This window comes from Hemitrygon akajei, chromosome 23, assembly GCF_048418815.1.
Source record: "Hemitrygon akajei chromosome 23, sHemAka1.3, whole genome shotgun sequence".
In the NCBI taxonomy this organism is placed as follows: Eukaryota; Metazoa; Chordata; class Chondrichthyes; order Myliobatiformes; family Dasyatidae; genus Hemitrygon; species Hemitrygon akajei.
Genome location: NC_133146.1, coordinates 8191079 through 8211406, shown reverse-complemented (window position 1 = coordinate 8211406; position 20328 = coordinate 8191079). Strand labels below are relative to the sequence as shown.

The following is a 20328-nucleotide window of genomic DNA, read 5'->3' as shown; positions in this document are numbered from 1 at the left end:
CTAAATAAAGATTTGAAACATTATGTATGAAAACAAAACACACCCTGGTGTGCCTTTCCAAATCTCACTTCCTGACCAGCTAATGGGGGTTGTTGCTTAGCTGCTTGTAATCCTAACAGATACATTTGAAATTCCGTTAAGTAATTTAACAGGACAAGAACAAAGCATTTCATTGCCAATTTACTACAGCAGATGTATTGATAAAAATACCCTATGCTTCAGAAGATGAATAACCATTGTATTCCCAATGTAATAAAACAGTTTTCTTTTGAACAGCTGAAATTCCTGATGTAGATGTACATTATTCATTTGCTCAGCATGTGGAAATGGTTAATGTGCTCATGTGTGATGCCGTTTCCAAGTCAAATACCCAGATTGGATTTACATATCAATTGTACCTATCACTGACTACACTCAGGTTTTAAATAATCATGAATCAAAAGATTACTGCAAGACTGCCACAAGACAGTGAATCGAGTTTGTGGCAGACTTTGGACTTCCTAGTGTTTCAAGGACTTGGGAGGAAAGGGGTGATTGGAAAGGACAATGATAATTCACAGGATTGTTTGAGCAGAAGCTTTGAAGGAGTAGTCAAGGATCAGGGACTGAATTTCATCTAGTAATGAAACACAGTTTGGGAAGGAAGCTTGGTAGTTTGTGGAATCACAAACACAAGAAAATCTACGGATGCTGGTAACACACATAAATAGACGATCTTAGCAGGCCAGGCAGCATCTGTGGAAAGCGTTAACAGTTGACGTTTCGGGTTAAGACCCTTCTTCAAGACTTCAGCCTGCTAAGTTCAGTTCAGTTTCAGTTTATTGTCATTTAGAAACCACAAATGCAATGCAGTTTAAAAAATGAGACAACGTTCTCCAGAATTATATCACAAAAGCATACGACAAAACAGACTACACCAGAAAATCCGCATAACGTTTGGTAATCCCCAAATCCAGAGTCCGGAGAGGCTGCTGCATATTAATATCGCGCTACCATCTTAGAGCATTCCCTGGAAAGGAGCTCCAAATCCAAAACAAGTTCCTTCAGCATTGTATGTGCGTATGCGTGTGCTGCCTGGGTAATTTAAGGTTTAGTGGCAATCCGTCCGAGGCAATGCAAAATTGGATTGCATTTAAGCAGCATTAAGGGAGCTGCATGAAACAGGCAGGGAATGGAGGGGTAGGAACTGAGTGCAGGCAGATAGGGCTAGTTTAAATTACATAGTAGGTGTAATTTTAAAATAAAAATTCATCATGGGCTGAAGTGCAGATTCTTATGCTTACACACAAAGTACACTGCAGATACTGTGGTCAAATCAACACGTACAAACAAGCTGGATGAACTCAGCAGATCAGGCGGTATCCGTTGAAATGAGCAGTCTTATGCTTTACTGACACTGTGTGTCAGACAGAGTGGTCAGCAGCACTGGGGCTCCACAGGGGACTGTCCTGTCTCCCTTTCTCTTCACCATCTACACCTCAGACTTCAACTACTGCACAGAGTCTTGCCATCTTCAGAAGTTTTCTGATGACTCTGCCATAGTTGGATGCATCAGCAAGGGAGATGAGGCCGAGTACAGGGCTATGGTGGGGAACTTTGTCACATGGTGTGAGCAGAATCATCTGCAGCTTAATGTGAAAAAGACTAAGGAGCTGGTGGTGGACCTGAGGAGGGCTAAGGCACCGGTGACCCCTGTTTCCATCCAAGGGGTCAGTGTGGACATAGTGGAGGATTACAAATACCTGGGGATACGAATGGACAATAAACTGGACTGGTCAAAGAACACTGAGGCTGTCTACAAGAAGGGGCAGAGCCGTCTCCATTTCCTAAGGAGACTGAGGTCCTTTAACATCTGCCGGACGATGCTGAGGATGTTCTACGAGGCTGTGGTGGCCAGTGCTATCATGTTTGCTGTTGTGTGCTGGGGCAGCAGGCTGAGGGTAGCAGACACCAACAGAATCAACAAACTCATTTGTAAGGCCAGTGATGTTGTGGGTGTGGAACTGGACTCTGACGGTGGTGTCTGGAAAGAGGATGCTGTCCAAGTTGCATGCCATCTTGGACAATGACTCCCATCCACTCCATAACGTACTGGTTAGGCCAGGAGTACATTCAGCCAGAGACTCATTCCACCGAGATGTAACACTGAGTGTCATAGGAAGTCATTCCTACCTGTGGCCATCAAACTTTACAATTCCTCCCTCGGAGTGTCAGACACCCTGAGTCATTAGGCTGGTCCTGGATTTATTTCCACTTGGCATGATTAACTTATTATTATTTAATTATTTATGGTTTTATATTGCTATATTTCTTCACTATTCTTGGTTGGTGCGGCTGTAACAAGACCGAATTTCCCTCGGGATCAATAAAGTATGTCTGTCTGTCTGTTTGTTAGGCATTATTAGAAGAGGTGACTACTAGCAGCAATTTGACAGACATGTTGCAGAATTATACATGTTGTACCAACTAAATTCCAACACAAACCAAGTATGAACAAGCTTACTGAATTATTGTATTGCATTTTTTACTGATAGGTTTTTAAAAAACCACAACACTTATCATCAAATAAAATGCATACAAATTGGTAACAAATGTTTCCTAACCCACACAATTTGATAGAAGTAAAAGGGATGTGTGAATATAATTTATCTAGATTTACCCTTTTTTTGCAGTTAAACAATTGAAAGAATTTTGAAAGATTAATTTTTTACTTTTCTCACTATTTGTCACATGATCAGAACATTAACTTTTGTTGAAAACTAGTGTTCTGTAGGTGTTGAATAAGAATGTCATTAAAAACGCATTAAAACATTCCTTTTCAACTCAGTTAAAGGTTTGAGCATTCAATTAAGGACACATTGCACATAACATTTTACTTCCTGTAATACATCAATCATTACAAAATACTTATGTATTAGGCAAACACGAGGAAATCTGCAGATGCTGGAAATTCAAACAACACACACAAAATGCCAGTGGAACGCAGCAGGCCAGGCAGCATCTATAGGCAGAAGCGCTGTCGACGTTTCGGGCCGAGACCCTTCGTCATGACCACATGGATGAAGGGTCTCGGCCCGAAACGTTGACAGCGCTTCTCCCTATAGATGCTGCCTGGCCTGCTGCGTTCCACTGGCATTTTGTGTGTGTTACTTATGTATTAGCCATTTTGCTTGATTCTTATGAAACAGTAACATACCGTAGATTCCGGATTTTAAGCCGCTACTTTTTTCCCACATTTTGAACTGCTTTGAACTTTGCGGCCTTTAATACGGAGCGGCTAATGCATTATTTTTTTTCATGCCGCCTCATAAACATTTTGCCTCGTAACAGTAGACCAATAAAATTGATGAGTAGTTCACAGAGGTCCAATGAAATTGTACGATAAATCAAGCGCACTTTCACAATTAAATTATTGTAAATCAGTCATTTGTACTCACCCTCATCAACATGGAAAACACTCGAAGAAAAGCATTGTGCTGCCTTTATGACAGTTATTTAGTTTATAATATTTTCGCTTAGTAATTCATTTTCTAGTTAAAGTTAGAAGAGTTTTAACTATATTTGTTTTCTGTACTACATCGCGGGATGCTATGACGTCACACCCGGTTTCGCCGCGTCTTGTGGGATACCAGTTTGCGATAAACGGAAAGGAGGGGGGGAGCGGCGGAGCCAAAACGCTGCTTTTAAGTTAAAGGCGATCAATAACTTTTCCTGGTAGGCTGCAGTATATATATTTTTTTACCAGTCGTTAGGAGATATTGGAATGTTGTTCAGTAAAGAAGTATACGCAACGTATATTTAAAAGTAGCCGCGTTACGGGCACGGTTCGAAAAAAAGCATTTGCAATATGTATTTGTTTTTGTTACCATATGGATTTAATTAAAAGTTAAAAAATCCTCACGTGTAATATCTTTCTGTGTAAATATCTCATATTACAACGTGGGACACCTGCGGCCGAAAATCCGGTGCAGCCTTTACAAGTAAAAAATTGATTTTATTTCTAAAATTAGAGCCAGCGGCTTTTAATCAGGTGCGCTCTGTAGTCCGGAATCTACGGTATTTCATTTTCTCAAAAAATTGCTACCAAAAAATACTTTTTGAGAAGTAGAATACATAAACTCACTTACCTCACCAATCCAGAAGGATAATTTATCGATTTTGTAAACAGATACAAATGTATCCACATAGTACAGGAGAAACACATTATGCAGAATGGAGACAAAGAGTGATAGGGAACCGTACAGCACCGCTGTAGGAATGTTCAGGCAGCTGGCAGGTCTAATTCCCATGACTTCAATTATCCATTACATCGTAGTGCCAGCTTCTTGGTCATTTCACTTGGATCATTAGAGAAGGTTCAAAGTTAGGACGGCAGACAGCAGCAAGCTAACATTAGCTTGTTATTCTGAAACAAACACAACACAGTAAATTGCAAGAAATCCAAACTACTGCACTCTCAATTTTCCTTCATAGAACATAGACTGGTTGGCCCTCAATGTTGTGCAGTCCTTTTCACCTACTCCCAGATCGAGCTAACCCCTTCCTCCTGCAGAACCCTTCACGTTTCTAAAAATACCCCTAATGTATCTGGCTCTACCACCCAGGACATTCCACCCACTCCACTCTGACAGCCCGCTACACTTTCCTCCAATCACCTTCTAATTATGTCCCCTTGTATTAGCTATTTCAGCCCGGGAGGAAAAATTTGCTGGTTATTCACTATCTATGCTTCTTATTACAAGTGCTTCCCTGTAGTACTTCTCCCTGTTGGGTAAGTAATCTTTCTGGGGGGAATCATGTGCTAACTACTATTAGTATAATGGCATAATGTAGTCAAGCAGTTCTTGTACCAAAAAGCTGGCTTCTTTATGCAATCCCATGTTATCATTAAGTAACACAGTATGAAACACAAAGCCATTTTACCATCGTACAATACCTAACATTTATGTAGGCATCTCAGCTTAGATAGCCACAACACAATATTTGTATAGTTTGAATCCAGCTAGAATGTTATGCTAAGGTTTCATTCTCATATCTTGGGCTAATTTTAAAGATTAGCTTTATTGGACAGATTTACATCCAAAACTTAGTGAAAATGCATCACTTGTACCTGGGGTGTGCTGGGGGTAGCCTACAAGTGCCACCGCGCTTCCAGTGCCAACATTGCACGTCCACAACTCACTGACCCTAACCTGCACGCCTATGGAATGTGGGAGGAAACCAGAGCACCAGGAGGAAACCCACATGGTCACAGAGAAACTATACAATCTCCTTACAGACAGAAGTGGGAATTGATCCCTAATCTTTCACCTGGCACACTGAAAAGTGCCGTGTTAATTGCCAGGCCACTGTGCCACAGTTTCAAAAAGGGCCAATTATGCAGACACCAATGACACAACCATGGCAAGTAAAGTCAAGTGTGTGAACATCAAAACCCACAGCAGAGCCAGGAAACCCTCAAAGGCAACTTTCAGTGCACCGTGGCTTGGGGGCTGGTTCCTCCCAACAACACACTTGAATGAGAAATGACAGGAAACAAGGCAGATGCCGAGACACAGTGAGAAATGACAGGAAACAAGGCAGACGCCGAGACACAGTGAGAAACGACAGGAAACAAGGCAGATGCCGAGACACAGTGAGAAACGACAGGAAACAAGGCAGATGCCAAGACACGGAGTGAGAAACGACAGGAAACAAGGCAGATGCCGAGACACGGAGTGAGAAACGACAGGAAACAAGGCAGATGCCGAGACACTGAGTGAGAAACGACAGGAAACAAGGCAGATGCCGAGACACGGAGTGAGAAACGACAGGAAACAAGGCAGATGCCGAGACACGGAGTGAGAGACGACAGGAAACAAGGCAGATGCCGAGACACTGACTGAGAGATGACAGGAAACAAGGCAGATGCCGAGACACTGACTGAGAGATGACAGGAAACAAGGCAGATGCCGAGACACTGAGTGAGAAACGACAGGAAACAAGGCAGATGCCGAGACACTGACTGAGAGATGACAGGAAACAAGGCAGATGCCGAGACACTGACTGAGAGATGACAGGAAACAAGGCAGATGCCGAGACACTGAGTGAGAAACGACAGGAAACAAGGCAGATGCCGAGACACTGACTGAGAGATGACAGGAAACAAGGCAGATGCCGAGACACTGAGTGAGAAACGACAGGAAACAAGGCAGATGCCGAGACACTGACTGAGAGATGACAGGAAACAAGGCAGATGCCGAGACACTGACTGAGAGATGACAGGAAACAAGGCAGATGCCGAGACACTGAGTGAGAAACGACAGGAAACAAGGCAGATGCCGAGACACTGACTGAGAGATGACAGGAAACAAGGCAGATGCCGAGACACTGACTGAGAGATGACAGGAAACAAGGCAGATGCCGAGACACTGACTGAGAGATGACAGGAAACAAGGCAGATGCCGAGACACTGAGTGAGAAACGACAGGAAACAAGGCAGATGCCGAGACACTGACTGAGAGATGACAGGAAACAAGGCAGATGCCGAGACACTGACTGAGAGATGACAGGAAACAAGGCAGATGCCGAGACACTGAGTGAGAAACGACAGGAAACAAGGCAGATGCCGAGACACTGAGTGAGAAACGACAGGAAACAAGGCAGATGCCGAGACACTGACTGAGAGATGACAGGAAACAAGGCAGATGCCGAGACACTGACTGAGAGATGACAGGAAACAAGGCAGATGCCGAGACACTGAGTGAGAAACGACAGGAAACAAGGCAGATGCCGAGACACTGACTGAGAGATGACAGGAAACAAGGCAGATGCCGAGACACTGACTGAGAGATGACAGGAAACAAGGCAGATGCCGAGACACTGACTGAGAGATGACAGGAAACAAGGCAGATGCCGAGACACTGAGTGAGAAACGACAGGAAACAAGGCAGATGCCGAGACACAGTGAGAAATGACAGGAAACAAGGCAGATGCCGAGACACTGAGTGAGAGATGACAAGATGACAATGAGCAGTTAAATGAAAAAGGGGGCAGGTACACCACTGCAGGTCAAACTGGAAAAGCAACAGTCTTCATGGATTGAGCTTCAACAAGAATGAACCAGCAAGGCCTCTCAGAAGTTCACCATGCTGAATTAGTTAACTCATATGGCCGTTTGTCTCATTCCAACTGGGAACAAACACTTGGATGAAGCAGGGAAGGCCAACTCTACTGGAGTCCTTCCCCAACAGAGAACAGCTGTCAGGACAAATATCAATTTTCGTCAGTACAACAAGTGCAACATTTCATGGCAGGACTCCTGGTACAAGTACTGGCACCTGATACATCACACAAGGCTAAAAGACGCTCTCATCACTCTTGTCATGACAGGTACCAGCAGCTGCCAGACTGACCACTGTCCAATCTACTCAGTTCTCTAATTCAACTAATGTGCTGTAGATTTCTACGTTCAACATGACCCAAAAAACATCAGCACCAATGGCAACAGACTAAATGCTGGAGTAACTCGGCAGGTTAGACAGCATCTATGTAGAGGAATAAACAGTCGATGTTTAGGCAAAGTTCCTTCATCTGGGAAGGAAGGGTCCAGAAGGGAGAAGGTGTGTGTTGGTGGAGGGGGGGGGGGGGGGGGGGGAAGAGAAGTACAAGCTGGCAGGTGTTTGGTGAAAGCAAGTGAAGGGGAAGGTGAGGAAGGGGGATGAAATAAGAAGCTGGATGGTGATAGGTAGATGTAAAGAGCTGAAGAAGAAAAATCTGAGGAGAGTGGATCATGGGAGAAAGGAAAGGGGGGGTGATAGGCAGGTGAGGAGAAGAGGCAAGACAGGAGCCAGAATGGGGCATGGAAAATGAGGTGGTGGAAGAAATTAGCTGAAGCTGGAGAAACTGTTGTTCATATCATCAGGTTGGAGGCTACCTGGACAGAGTATGAGATGCTGCCCCTCCACCCTGAGGGTGGCCTCATCTGGACTGGACAGGAGGCCATTAACCATCATGTCAGAATGGGAATGGGAAGTACAGGTGTCCCCACTTTTTAAACGTTTGCTTTACGTCAACTCACTGTTACGAAAGACCTACATTAGTTACCTGTTTTTGCTAACAGAAGGTGGTTTCACTGTTTTGAAAAAAGGCAGCGTGCGCCGAGCAGCCAAGCTCCTCCCCCGGAACTGCATTCTAGCCGGCATTGCTTAAACACGTACCTGTGAGCATCTGTCCTTTATATCGATTTATTTTGTGCATCTGTTAGCAAGATGAGTTCTACGGTATCGGAAAAGCCTAAAAGAGCGCGTAAGGGTGTTAGATTTAGCGTAAAACTAGACATAATTAAGCGTTTTGATCGTGGTAAATGAAGTAAGGATATAGTGAGTTTGGTTAAGGGTTTGTGGAAGTTGACAAAGATGATGTTGAAGAGGTTTTGGCATCTCATGACCAAGAACTGACAGATGAAGAGGTGATGAAGAGGAAAGGATAACAATTGAAACCGAACGCAGTAGTGAACGGCCCGAAAGTGAAGACGTCCAGGAACTGAACGTGAAGCAATTACGTGAGATTTTCGCTGCGACTGACAACGCTGCAATGATTGCAGAAAAGTACGACTTTAATTTTGAAAGGGTACGTAGGTTTATGGCAGGTTTGCAGGATGGTTTGAGTGCTTACAAAGAAGTCTATGATAGAAAAATGCGCAGTCAAGCATACTGTCGTTTTTCAAGCCTTCCACATCAGCCACAGCAGATGACGAACCTCGACCTTCGACACTGAGGCAGGCAGACATAGAAGAAGGTGACCTGCCTGCCCTGATGGAAACAGACAACGATGAGATGACACCCAAGTGTCCCACCACCCCAACCTCCGATGACTCAGCCTAACACACCATCATCAGTGTCTGCCCGATTCCGGTAAGTGAAACTACACTGGGCGTACATTATTTCTACTTTATATAGGCTGTGTATTTTTATGTGTTATTTGGTAGCTTCATAGCTTAAAGGTTACTGGAAAAAGTTCTTCTGACGGGAGCACTTGCGCCGTGTGTTTTTGCCGCGAGTGCTGCCGAGAGCGCTTGCGTGAGATTTTCGCTGCAGTGGACAGTGCTGCAATAATTGAAGTATTCCTACATTATATAGGCTGCGTATTTATCAGATCATTCCTGCTTTTACTATATGTTACTGTTATTTTAGGTTTTGTGTGTTATTTGGCATGATTTGGTAGGTTATTTTTTGGGTCTGTGAACGCTCACAAATTTTTCCCATATAAATAAATGGTAATTGCTTCTTCACTTTAACTTAAACTTCTAGTTTACGAACCATTTCACAGGAATGCTCTACCTTCGAATAGTGGGAGAAACCTGTACATTAAAATAGGTTGCCAATGGGAAAACCTACCTTTTGTGGCATCTGGCACACCAATGGCAGCAATGGTACAACTCTCAAGTACCTCACACAAAGCTTTTGTTGGGCAACACACCCCACTTACACAGGACTGTGTGATGTTGACCATGAAGAGACTCATGTTCTCAAAGTCAAAATTCATCTGATGGAATGACCACAGAGGAGCTAACTGATCACAAATACAGGCACTTCAGGAATGAATTCTCTACAGGAGGAAATAACAGCTGGACAGGTACATGAAGACAGAGACCCAACAGAAAAATTCAGACTGGGGCAACAAGTGAGGCTCAGCAAACACTGTTAGGACGTGCATAGATTTCCACAGTGCTGTCATGGTCATGTACAGCCAAGAACAGGTGAGAGTTCATCAGAGACAGGGGCAATGAAAATGTAGAGAACATTTTGAATAATCTGTTCTTGATATGATTACCCTCGACTGCATCCCACAGCAACCTATTCTGACCAGCCTTGGCACCACTCTTGCTCACAGTCAAGTCCATTACCACAACTACAGGGTCAGCAGCAAGTAGTATCCCTGTTGAAGATCTAAAAATCTTCAGGCACAAATCCACAAAGTGCCCACATCAGGGAAGAACAAGACACATTAGCACAGATGTTGCAATGGTGATCATCTCCAATAAAATTAGTAAATTCAACTGTAATAACCACAGAGTCAAGGGAAGGACATCACCTGATTCCTTTTCAATCGCCTCCTTCCAACAGCGAGGTTTCCAAAGGAGCCATCTTCACTGAGCACAAACAATGCAGAGACAACACAGGCCACCGTGCTAGGGCTTTAACTCTGTCCAGAGACTGCAGAATATACGAGTAAGAGCAATCTCTCAATGAAATTCATCCTTGCCTTGGAAGCAACAGCACAGCCTTTAATATTGAGGTAAAAGGAATGGAATATCAATGCCTCAGAGCGAGGACAAAGCCCATTGTCTTCTGTGCAATACAGATTCCCACCTCCTATATCCTTTTTGGCCTTGGACCATCTGTAGAAGGTGCTGAGAATCTATGACAATGTTCTGCAAAACCCTCCATAACTATAACCAATGCCATTGTCCTCTCCCAAGACAGTGCCCATCTTGTTGCAATGTTGCCTTTTCTGCAACCATAAGGCTAGAAGGAGCAGAATTAGGCTATTCCATCATGGCAGATTTATTATTCCTCTGAACCCATTCTCCTGCCTTCTCCCTGCATCCTTAGATCCATCAACATCTGCTTTAAGTATACCCAATAACCACAGCTGTCTACTTGTTCTTGTTGCAATTGTATTGACCAATCTGATAAAAAGCCATTTCTCACAACTGAATACACCACTGCTGTTTTTCTATAATGTTGCATTTCCTCCTTCCGTAAACAAAATTACGGCCTTGATAGGGTAGGAGAAAGCTCACCTCCATCAGTAGGGTTAAGGTCAATGTTCCCTTATAGGATCAGTTCAGCCAGATGGACAAAGAGGTCCTACACCTTTTACTTTTGTAATTTTTGAAGGAGGCAGGTGGTACCCCAGTAAAGAAAAACTGCACAACATGACAATAGGCAATGACTTTAATGAAATGACATAACAAATGTATTCAAATCCACGAGTCCACTGGAGGCTGGAGGCCAAAGACTGTCTGTCCTGGGGTTAAAGGACTGTGTATCTGCATGGGTAGGTAGGTGGGTGAGTGAGAGGCTTCTTTCATTGCCATTGCTTTGTTGCTTGGTATATTCTGTTCTGTTACTTAGAGATACACTGCGACAGGCCCTTCTGGTCCAATGAACAGCACTGCCCAGCAACCCACCTATTTAACCCAAGCCTAATCACAGGACAATTCACAAAGATCAATTAACCTACTAACTGGTACACTTTTGGACCACCCAGAGGAAACCCATGCACTCACAGGATGAACACACCAACTTTTAGAGAATGCCAGATTCTCTAGCCAGATTTGAACTCCAAAAGTTGCTGAGTTCCTCCAGCACTGCATGTGTTGCTTAAATTTCCAGCATCTGCAGATTTTCTCTTGTTTAGGATAAAGAGCGTGATGCAGCTTCATAGATGAAGGGTACCAAAAAAATGGCTAGTTTAATATATAAAATCTCCCTTCTGAAGAGGCTCAGAAACTTCTGTCACAACTTATGAGCATTATGCTTTTCTGTATTTAACCTTAACCAGTTTGACATTGACAAGGCTTGAGCAACATACACAACAGCCTCAACAGGTCAAATAGTGCCTAGGGAGAAGAATAAACAGTTGTCATTCCAAGCCAAGAACCATCAATCCTAAAACAATTTATTCCTCTCCACAGATTCTGCCAGCATTTTGTGTGTGTTGCTCTAGAATGGACTCCCAGCATCTGTAGAATCTCATGTTTATGATTAGCTTCTGAAACCAAGACGCATGTAAGGTAGGGGTTAGCCTATTAAAGCTAGCAGAGTACTGAAACTCAACAGCATTTCCAGTTTCTGCAGAGGAAATAAAACCTAGCAAATATCAGTTAGGAGATTTACAGACATGTTCTAATTAGCTGCCCCATGATTCTGGCTATTTTGTAGGCAACACTTTTTTAGATAACAAGGTTGTAAGCAACAAAGTTATCATGACTACCGTTCTTATAACAAGACTCACAAAGTATTATAATCTAGTGTCAAAGTACCTCCATATTAAATCTTTCATCATTCCTTTCTCAACACAAGAGATTCTGCAGATGCTGGAAATCCAAAGTAAGACACACAAAATGCTGGAGGAACTCAGCAGATCAGGCAGGCAACATCTATAGAAAGGAATAAACAGTTGTGTTTCGGGAAGAGATCCTTTATCAGGATGGATCTCATTCTTCATTCCATTCTAAAGCTCATTTTACAGAGGATATGGACAAAAATAACTAATTCCACTTAAATATTTTGGGAAAGACTGATAATTTTGGAAAAGAGAGATCATTGTCATCAAATAAACTTTTGTGGGTCTCAGGATGGGCCCAAACAAGTTAACTAATGGGATGTGATGATTGGAGAAATTTATTCAGGTTTGCTCAGGTAGTACGAGTCTTCAGCTTTTACTATGATAAAAGTATACACTAATACCAGTAAGCCTTCAAAATTACTGAGTGTTAGTAGAGAATTCAGACTGGCTGAATAATCATCTACTCTGCAAATAAAAGCAATCCAAGTTGGAAAGACAAAACATTCCTTGTTAATCAAGAAAAAAATTATAGCTTCTTGCTCGGCAAATATTTGATGATTGGCTCACCAGATATGGAAAATACAACTAAAAATACTTCAGCTGGAATGCCTAATATCAGATGATGAACATTAAACATAACCAAAGGGATTCAGGGCTCTGCAAAATGCAAATGGAGAGAGATCCCCATTTAGCCCACACACCCAGATTATCTCTCTCCGTTACAGTTATGGCAATGCACTACAACAGTGCTTTAAAGCTGCTGATTGGACCAGATGAACAAAGGAGGTTTACTAACTTCTTTAAGCTGCCCCACCAACTGTTTCTGGCCGTTAGTGATGAAACTGCTGTAGGTGTCAAACTGACTTCAGTCACTTTTACACTTCTCTGGCTTGACTATCTACAAAAAAGTCTGATAGTCAATTCCATCACTTACAGAACAAGATGAATATTAACCTCAAACAAGAGAAAATGCTGGAAATCCAAACAACACACACAAAACGCTGGAGGAACTTAGCAGGTCAAGCATCTGTAGAAAAGAGTACAGTCAACATTTCAGGCCGAGACCCTTCAGCAGGACTGGAGAAAAAAAGATGAGTAGAGTTAAAAGGTGGGGGAGGGGAGGGAGAAGCACAGTGTGATAGGTGAAACTGGGGGGGAAGGGGGAATCTGATAGGAAAAGACAGAAGGCAATGGAAGAAAGAAAAGGGGGAGGAGCATCAGAAGGAGATAAGGTGAGAGAGGGAAAAGCCTCCCCACTGATCTCTCTCCTGGCACTTATCCTTGCAAGGGGCAGGTGTGGCACTTGTTCCCCTCCTTCCCCCTTTTAAATCTACTCTTTTTCCCCCTCCAGTTCTGCTGAAGGGTCTCAGCCCAAAATGTCAACCTCTTTTCCATAGATGCTGCCTGGCCTGCTGAGTTCCTCCAGCATTTTGTGTGCGTTGTTTGACTATTAACCTTCCAAGATGTCAAGGCTTAGCAGACAGGCAGCAAGTTAGCTGTATGTTGGATGCCAACGAGTGGGGAGCTGTGGGGGTGATGGATATAACAGGACAGTCTTTTTGACTGGGCATGGATTAGTTCTAAAGCTACTTCAAGCACACAACCTGCACAATTGAACTCTTTCAACTCCAAAAGGATCAGTAGTATTTTGAGATGTTCTCAGTTGCCAACTGTGTAGTCAAAGTATATGGAATTTGAAAAGGAAATGTCAATTCAGTATAGACGAAAGCCACACAGCTCACTGTTTACATTGATGCCAGGTTACCTACCGAGATGCCTCCTCTATTCCTATCTTTATACATACAGTTCTCACAAATACTGTGACTGTGAGCTTCCATGAGCACAAAGAATAGGATTAGTAGGTTATTCAGATTCTTAAACCTGCTTTGCCATTCAACAGCTACTTCAACCTCGAACATCACTTTTCTGCTCTACCTTTATATCACCTCCTTCCCCTCCCAAAATCCTCACTATACAGAAATCTATCGATCTGTTTTTGACATGGCAGAGACTGATAGATATTTAAACTGCAAGTCAAGCAGTATGGGGAGAGAGCAGGGTAGTACAGAATCCAAGCTTGGATCAACTATGATCTCAGCAAACAGCAGAGGAAATTCAGAGGACCAAATGGCCCAATTCTACTTCCCCCATTCCTTATGGGTGAGATGAAACAATGGATGTGGAGCATTTGGATTTTCAGAAGATTTCCAGTAATGTCTTACACAGGTGATTGGTCAATAAAGTTAGACTGTATGGAATTAGGGGATAATATACATGTGAATGAAGAGCTGATTCAGGCCCTTCTGAGGATGCTATTCTGTGACTAGTTGGATCAGAACTTTAGCAACAACTCCTTATAAGCAATATCAACTATTTGTTTGAGGGAATCAAATGTCCCAGAACTAAGTGGGAAGCGAGGAGCAAAGAGGACAAATTACAAGCTTCAAAGGAAGATGCACTAACAGGAAAAATACGGTGAATGCCATAAGCACAGGAGATTCTTGGGCAACATGCACAAAATGGTGGAAGATCTCAGCAAGTCAGGCAGCATCTATGGAGAGGAATAAACACTTAACGTTGAACATTTTACAACGTGGACAAATCTGAGACTACTCACTTCAGTGCGAAACAGAAATGCTTTGTATTTTGTCAACACAAATTGAAACTCTCTAATTTGGCACCACACCACACAAATTGTCGCCTGATCATATTCTGAGTAGGAGAACTTTTCTTTTTGGTGAAAGTACACCCTGGGTTACCAAAGGGTTCTCAGAAGTGTCAGTAACTCAGTCTCAAGTCGGAAATGCTCATGTCTGAGATCACAGCAGCTGCAGATTAGTACAGGTCTTGGTTAATTTTAGATCTTAATTAGAATTAGCACTTCAGAGTCAAAAAAAATGTTGGACCACAGCTGTTAGACCAGTGAGTTTCAACCAAAATAATATTTGAATAACCTGGGTTTCTTTTATACACAAGTTACTTAAAGCTATATGCAGATGCTGCCACTGTTTAGGAAGAAAAATGGTGTGTTGACTTGTATTTTTGGAGGATTTGATGAGTGCCACTGTGATTAAGTCTTACAGCAATTATACACAGCTGCTACGCAGAATTTTGGTCTTATTGTGAGAAGAATTTTCTTGCTTTTGCAGTATAGTAAGCATTCAGCAGCCAGCCACTGGGATCACAGGTCTGTTGTATGAGAGAATCAATAGGCTAGGCATCATCTCAGGTATTTAAAACAATGAGTGGTCCTCCACTAAACTGCAAAAAAAAAGGTTTCACAGCATTAAATGACAGAGAGGATGATTCTCCTGCTCGAAGAGTCTTAAGGGTTTATCATTCTGAAAATCTTTGAAATTCTCTACCCCAGACATTCAATTAAAAACATTTTATATTTTGATGTCATGAAAAATGCACTAGCACCCAGAATGCACTTCACCACAAACCTGAGAGGAGACTAGGAACATAATCACTGTGTGGTAAAACAAAAAATACACTATCTTCAACTAAGTAAACATAATAAATGTTGAAGATTCCTTCTGTGCAAAGAACTATCACCCTTTTGTCAGTTGTCTGTTTAGCATAAACAATCTTACTTTTATGGTTCAATCGGTTCTGGTTATCTTCAAGCTCTGTGCCAGTTATATTGCCTACTTTTAATATTATATTTAACAGCTAGTCAGATTGACTTTGTCATTATCCCATTCTGTGTTGGGAAATGGGTGACAATGATTGGCTTCTTCTGAAAATAGTCTCGTGTACAGTAAGCTGGCCATTTCTTGAAATAATTAAATCTTTGTACTTTCGAGAAAGCACCTTCAGATGCCCTATTCTTTTACCAAGTTCACAACCTGCTACATTTTAATTTCCACATTGTAGCCACAGGCAGTTCTTCTGATTCATTATCCTTTACCTAACTGAATGAAATTTTGCTGCACTTGCAACACCAAAGCCCTGGCCAAATTCCAACTCTGCCACCTGTTCTAACACCCTCTTCAAAAATCTAACTCTGAATAACTTCTAATCTCTTTGCAAATATCTTAACTGATTACAATCCTGAAGCAATTCAGTACATTGCTGTAAAGGCACAGTTTAAATATTTTGTTATGCTTGCAATGTTTCCCATGAAAGCACAAAAGGGACAAAATCAACAATCACCAGGTAAACAAAAACTGAAGTTGACTTCACCAGTGCCTCATTTCCAGAGACCAGTCTTCCACTCTATGGCATCAAACCAACCTTAGGAAAGATGAAACAATCATTATTTTTTTCTCTCAGCAGCACCAGGATGGTAATAAACTTGTGTCCGCTTGGGTCAAATCTAATTCCTTGATTTTTGACCCAGTTGCTGGTGCTTTGCAACTTCATTTCAGTGAAGTAAAAGGAGAAAAACTAAGGAACCAAAGAAGCTGGATTAAACCAACTGGACCTTGAAGCTAGTTGACCCAATCTTGGCTCATACAATCCTGCTCTCCACCCGTATCTCTTCCAAAACTAGATTTAAACATTTTCTAATCTTAGAACGTAGAACCCTACATCAGAGCAATTTGCCCCTTGGCACACCGTGCCAGTCTCACCAATCCACATGGGCCACACCACTCCATACCCGACCTGTTCCTGCAATTGTCTAAGTGCTTTTTAAATATCACTATTGTATGTCTGTTTCTGTCACCTCCCGCTGTGTAAGTAAAACCTTCCCTTTACACTTAAACCTCTGGCCTCTGATATTTGACATTTCCACCATGGGAAAGAGTCAGCCTATCCTATCTATGCCTCCCTTAGTTTTATAAAGGTACTTCTATCAGGTGTCCGTCAGCCTCTGCCACTCCAGAGAAAATAATTCAAATTCATCCTTCTTCAGCCCTTTGTCTTTTCCACCTATCACCCCCCCCCCAGCTTTACTTCATCTCCCTTTCCCACCCACCTGTAGCCCTTCCCAACCCCTCCCTTCTTGTTCTAGCATCTACCCTTTCTTTCCAGTCCTGATAAAGGGTCTCAGCCCGAAACAACAACTGCTTATTCATTTTCACAGATGCTGCCTGGCCCGCTGAGTTCTTCCAGCATTTTGTGTGTTGCACTCAAATTTGTCCAACCCCTCCTGATAGCCAACACACTCCAGAGAACATCTACACCCTCTCAAATGCCACCACATCCTTCCTAGCATGGCAACTAGAACTACAGAGAATACACCTAACTGAAGTTCTATACAGCTTTCTATTCAATGCCCTGACCATTAAAAAACAAGCATGTCATTCACCTTCTTTACCACCCTGGCCACTTGTGTCCCACTTTAAGGGAGTTATGCTCTTGCATCAAGATCTGTCTAAAGCTCAGTGCTCCAAGGGCTCTGCTACTTACTGCACACCTTCCTCTTGCATTTGCCCTCCCAAGTACATCACCACACATTTGTCCAGATTAAACTGTAGCTGCCTCTTATCTGCTCAGATTTCCAACTGATTTGTACCCTGCTATATCTTTAACCACCTCTCAACCTCCAGCTTTCATGCAGTTTGCAAACTTACAAATAAGACCACCTAAATTTTCATCTAAATTTTGTATTATAAAACAAACAAGATCCCAGCACTGATTTTTGCAGAATAGTTTTGGGCACAAATCTACAATCAGAAAACACCCTTCCATTACTACCCTCAATGTGACCCGGCTAATCTTGTATCCAACTTTCCAACTCACTGGTCATCTATGAGACCAAGTCTTCTAAATCAGCCCACAATAAGGAATCTTGTCAAGTGCTTCAAAAAAAGATGATCAAACTTTTAAACTAGGACCTCTGCCATAAAGAGCAAAACATTTTCACCTTGAATGTATTCATCTTGGAGACAGAAAATGCCAAGAGTCATGACTAAGAGAAGAGCACTGCAGGGAGGACGTGTAGAGCAGATTCACCACGATGTTGTCTACAATGCAAGATTAGTTATGGGGGAGGTTAGATAGGTTAGGCTAGTTTTTCATTGGAGTGATGGAGGCAGGGGTTGGGGAGGGGGAAAGGGTGGAAATAACCAGTAGTATTCAGGTAATAGAGGCATAAATAGGGTATATCTTGAACATCTCCCAACCTCTTCCACAGGAAGGGTATCAAACACAAGAGAGTATAGGTTTAAAGTAGGAGGAAGAAGATTCAAGGGAGGTTGTGGAAACAGGTGCAATAACTATATTTAGGCAGCATTGAGACAGACTCTTCAAAAGACAGGGTATAATTGTATATCGCCCTGAGCATACAAATGGGATTATTACAGATGGGTATGGAAAATGGTGGCCAGTTTCTGTACTGTGTGACTCTTTCTGAAGTGCTTCCTCGCCTGTTAATGGACGGACCCTTAATCTGAAGTTATACTGCCTAGTTTGAAGTCCTCCCTCGACTTCTTCCTGGCATCCACCCTATCAGTGGCTCCCAGAACATGTTTCATGATAATCAGTACCAACCTTCTCAGCTTCAGTAAGTAGAAACTCAATCCACTCAACCCCTCTTCAAAAATCAACCTTTTCATAAGAACATAAGAAATAGGAGTAGGCCATTCAGCCCATAAAGCCTGCTCCCCCCAACTCAATAAGATCATGGCTGATCTGTTAATTCTGGGAATTAACCTTGTAAATCTTCACCACATTCCTTCCAAAGCGTATGAATTCTTTCTTAGGCAGAGAAACCAAAATTGCACCTGGACTTATGATGCCACCTCGTCAGCTCAGTGGTCAGAAGATTGTGGATGCCAATTAACAATTGTGTTCAGGTCTAATACAGCAATCAGAGCCCACTGTGTACCAATTTACACTTTTCAGTTGGGCCCTCAACATTCAGGAATGCAACTAGCCCCTGTAAAAGTGTTTCAGCAGAGGATTAGCTTATTGACATCACCCCCACTTCCCCAGGATCCACCTGCCAGCTCTTGCTTCACATCTTCCTTCTACCTTTAACATATGAGCTATCTTCCTCTATCTTTTAGTCCAGATGGAAGGTCTCAACCCAAAATGTCAACTGACCATTTCCCTCAAACAGATGCTGCCTGACCTGCTGAGTTTCTCCAGCATTGTTGCTGGGGATAGTGACAATTTATTCCTTCCCCTAGCACAAGCAAGAGGCGGCAAGGCAGCACCCCTACCTTCATAGAACCGCCTGATCCCTCCCAGGCAAAGCCCTTTCCCCCACTGAGTACACAGACATGCAGTGCTGCCACAAGAAAGCAGCATCCATGAACTACCTCCGCTATCCAGGCCATGCCCTCTCTCATCATCGGGCAGCAGGTACAGACTCCTTTAGCCCCACACCCACTCGGTTCAGGAACAGCTTTTACCCTACAACCATCAGGCTCCTGAACCAACGTAGATAACTTCAATTAATTCTGTATGCTTTCAAGAACCCTTTACTTGTTCCCAGTATTATTTTTGTGCACAGTAGGCCTTTTGTACATTGGCAGTTTGTCAGTATTTATGTATAGCTCTTCATGAAAGTCAATTATATTTCTCTTTTTCCTGTAAATGCTTGCAAGAAAATGAATCGCAAGGCAGTATAAGGTAACATTAAGTTCTTAGATAATAGGTTCTTTGATAATAAATTCACCTTGAATAGCTCAACATTGGAAAAAGCATTGCACTTCAATAACATCCCTTAACACAAGTGGCTTACAGCCAATTAGCACTTTGGAAATATAAAAATAACAGGCTGCATCGCAAAGCCCCATGTGTAGAATTGTAATAATGAACAGATTGTTGTTTTGTTTTGCTGATTGAAAATTAAATGTTGGCTAAGGGGAAACCTCTGTGCCGGTTTCTGAAATTGTGCCATGGAATCTCTTACATCCAAAGGACAAAATGCCAGAATAAAAATGTAGAACTGAAAGGTGACATCTCTGGTGCTGTGGCACTCACTCTATATAGGAAATGGTAATTTTGCCAGAGTGGAACATGAAACCACAAGCATGTGTAACCACCAAGTCAAACATGACACATCATGAATGAACTAGAAGGAATGTCCAAGCTGTTCGGGTCTTACCCAGTAGCTGGATGAGATGGGGGAAGGAATGAGAAAAAGTGGAAGTTACGAAAGCAAAAATAAACACTGTCCAAAACTTGGTCATAAACGTCCCTTTAAAGTGCACCTCCCAAGTAGCGTCATCACATTGCATTTTAACCATACAAGAATACCATGCATAGTACACTAAATATAATTTGCAGTTAAGAATCTCCAAGTGTAGGATTTTAAATGAAATTTATTTAAGAAAACATTTTAAGGTGCCCAATGAGCATACCAACCTCTGC

At 42.4% G+C, this 20328-nt stretch overlaps 1 protein-coding gene across 2 annotated transcripts in view; it reads right to left on the bottom strand.

The window, feature by feature from the left end:
- The window catches only part of mfsd13a (major facilitator superfamily domain containing 13A), a 50300-nt gene that overhangs the window by 26870 nt on the left and 3102 nt on the right, over window positions 1–20328 (bottom strand). Inside the window, exon 2 of one of the 2 annotated variants that reach the window (XM_073026905.1) lies at window positions 4128–4405. The exons of the other annotated variant lie outside the window; for it this stretch is intronic. Within the exon in view, the coding sequence (XP_072883006.1) occupies window positions 4128–4289 (162 nt within the window). The 5' untranslated portion in view covers window positions 4290–4405. The remainder of the gene's footprint in view (window positions 1–4127; window positions 4406–20328) is intronic. 2 annotated transcript variants of the gene reach the window in all.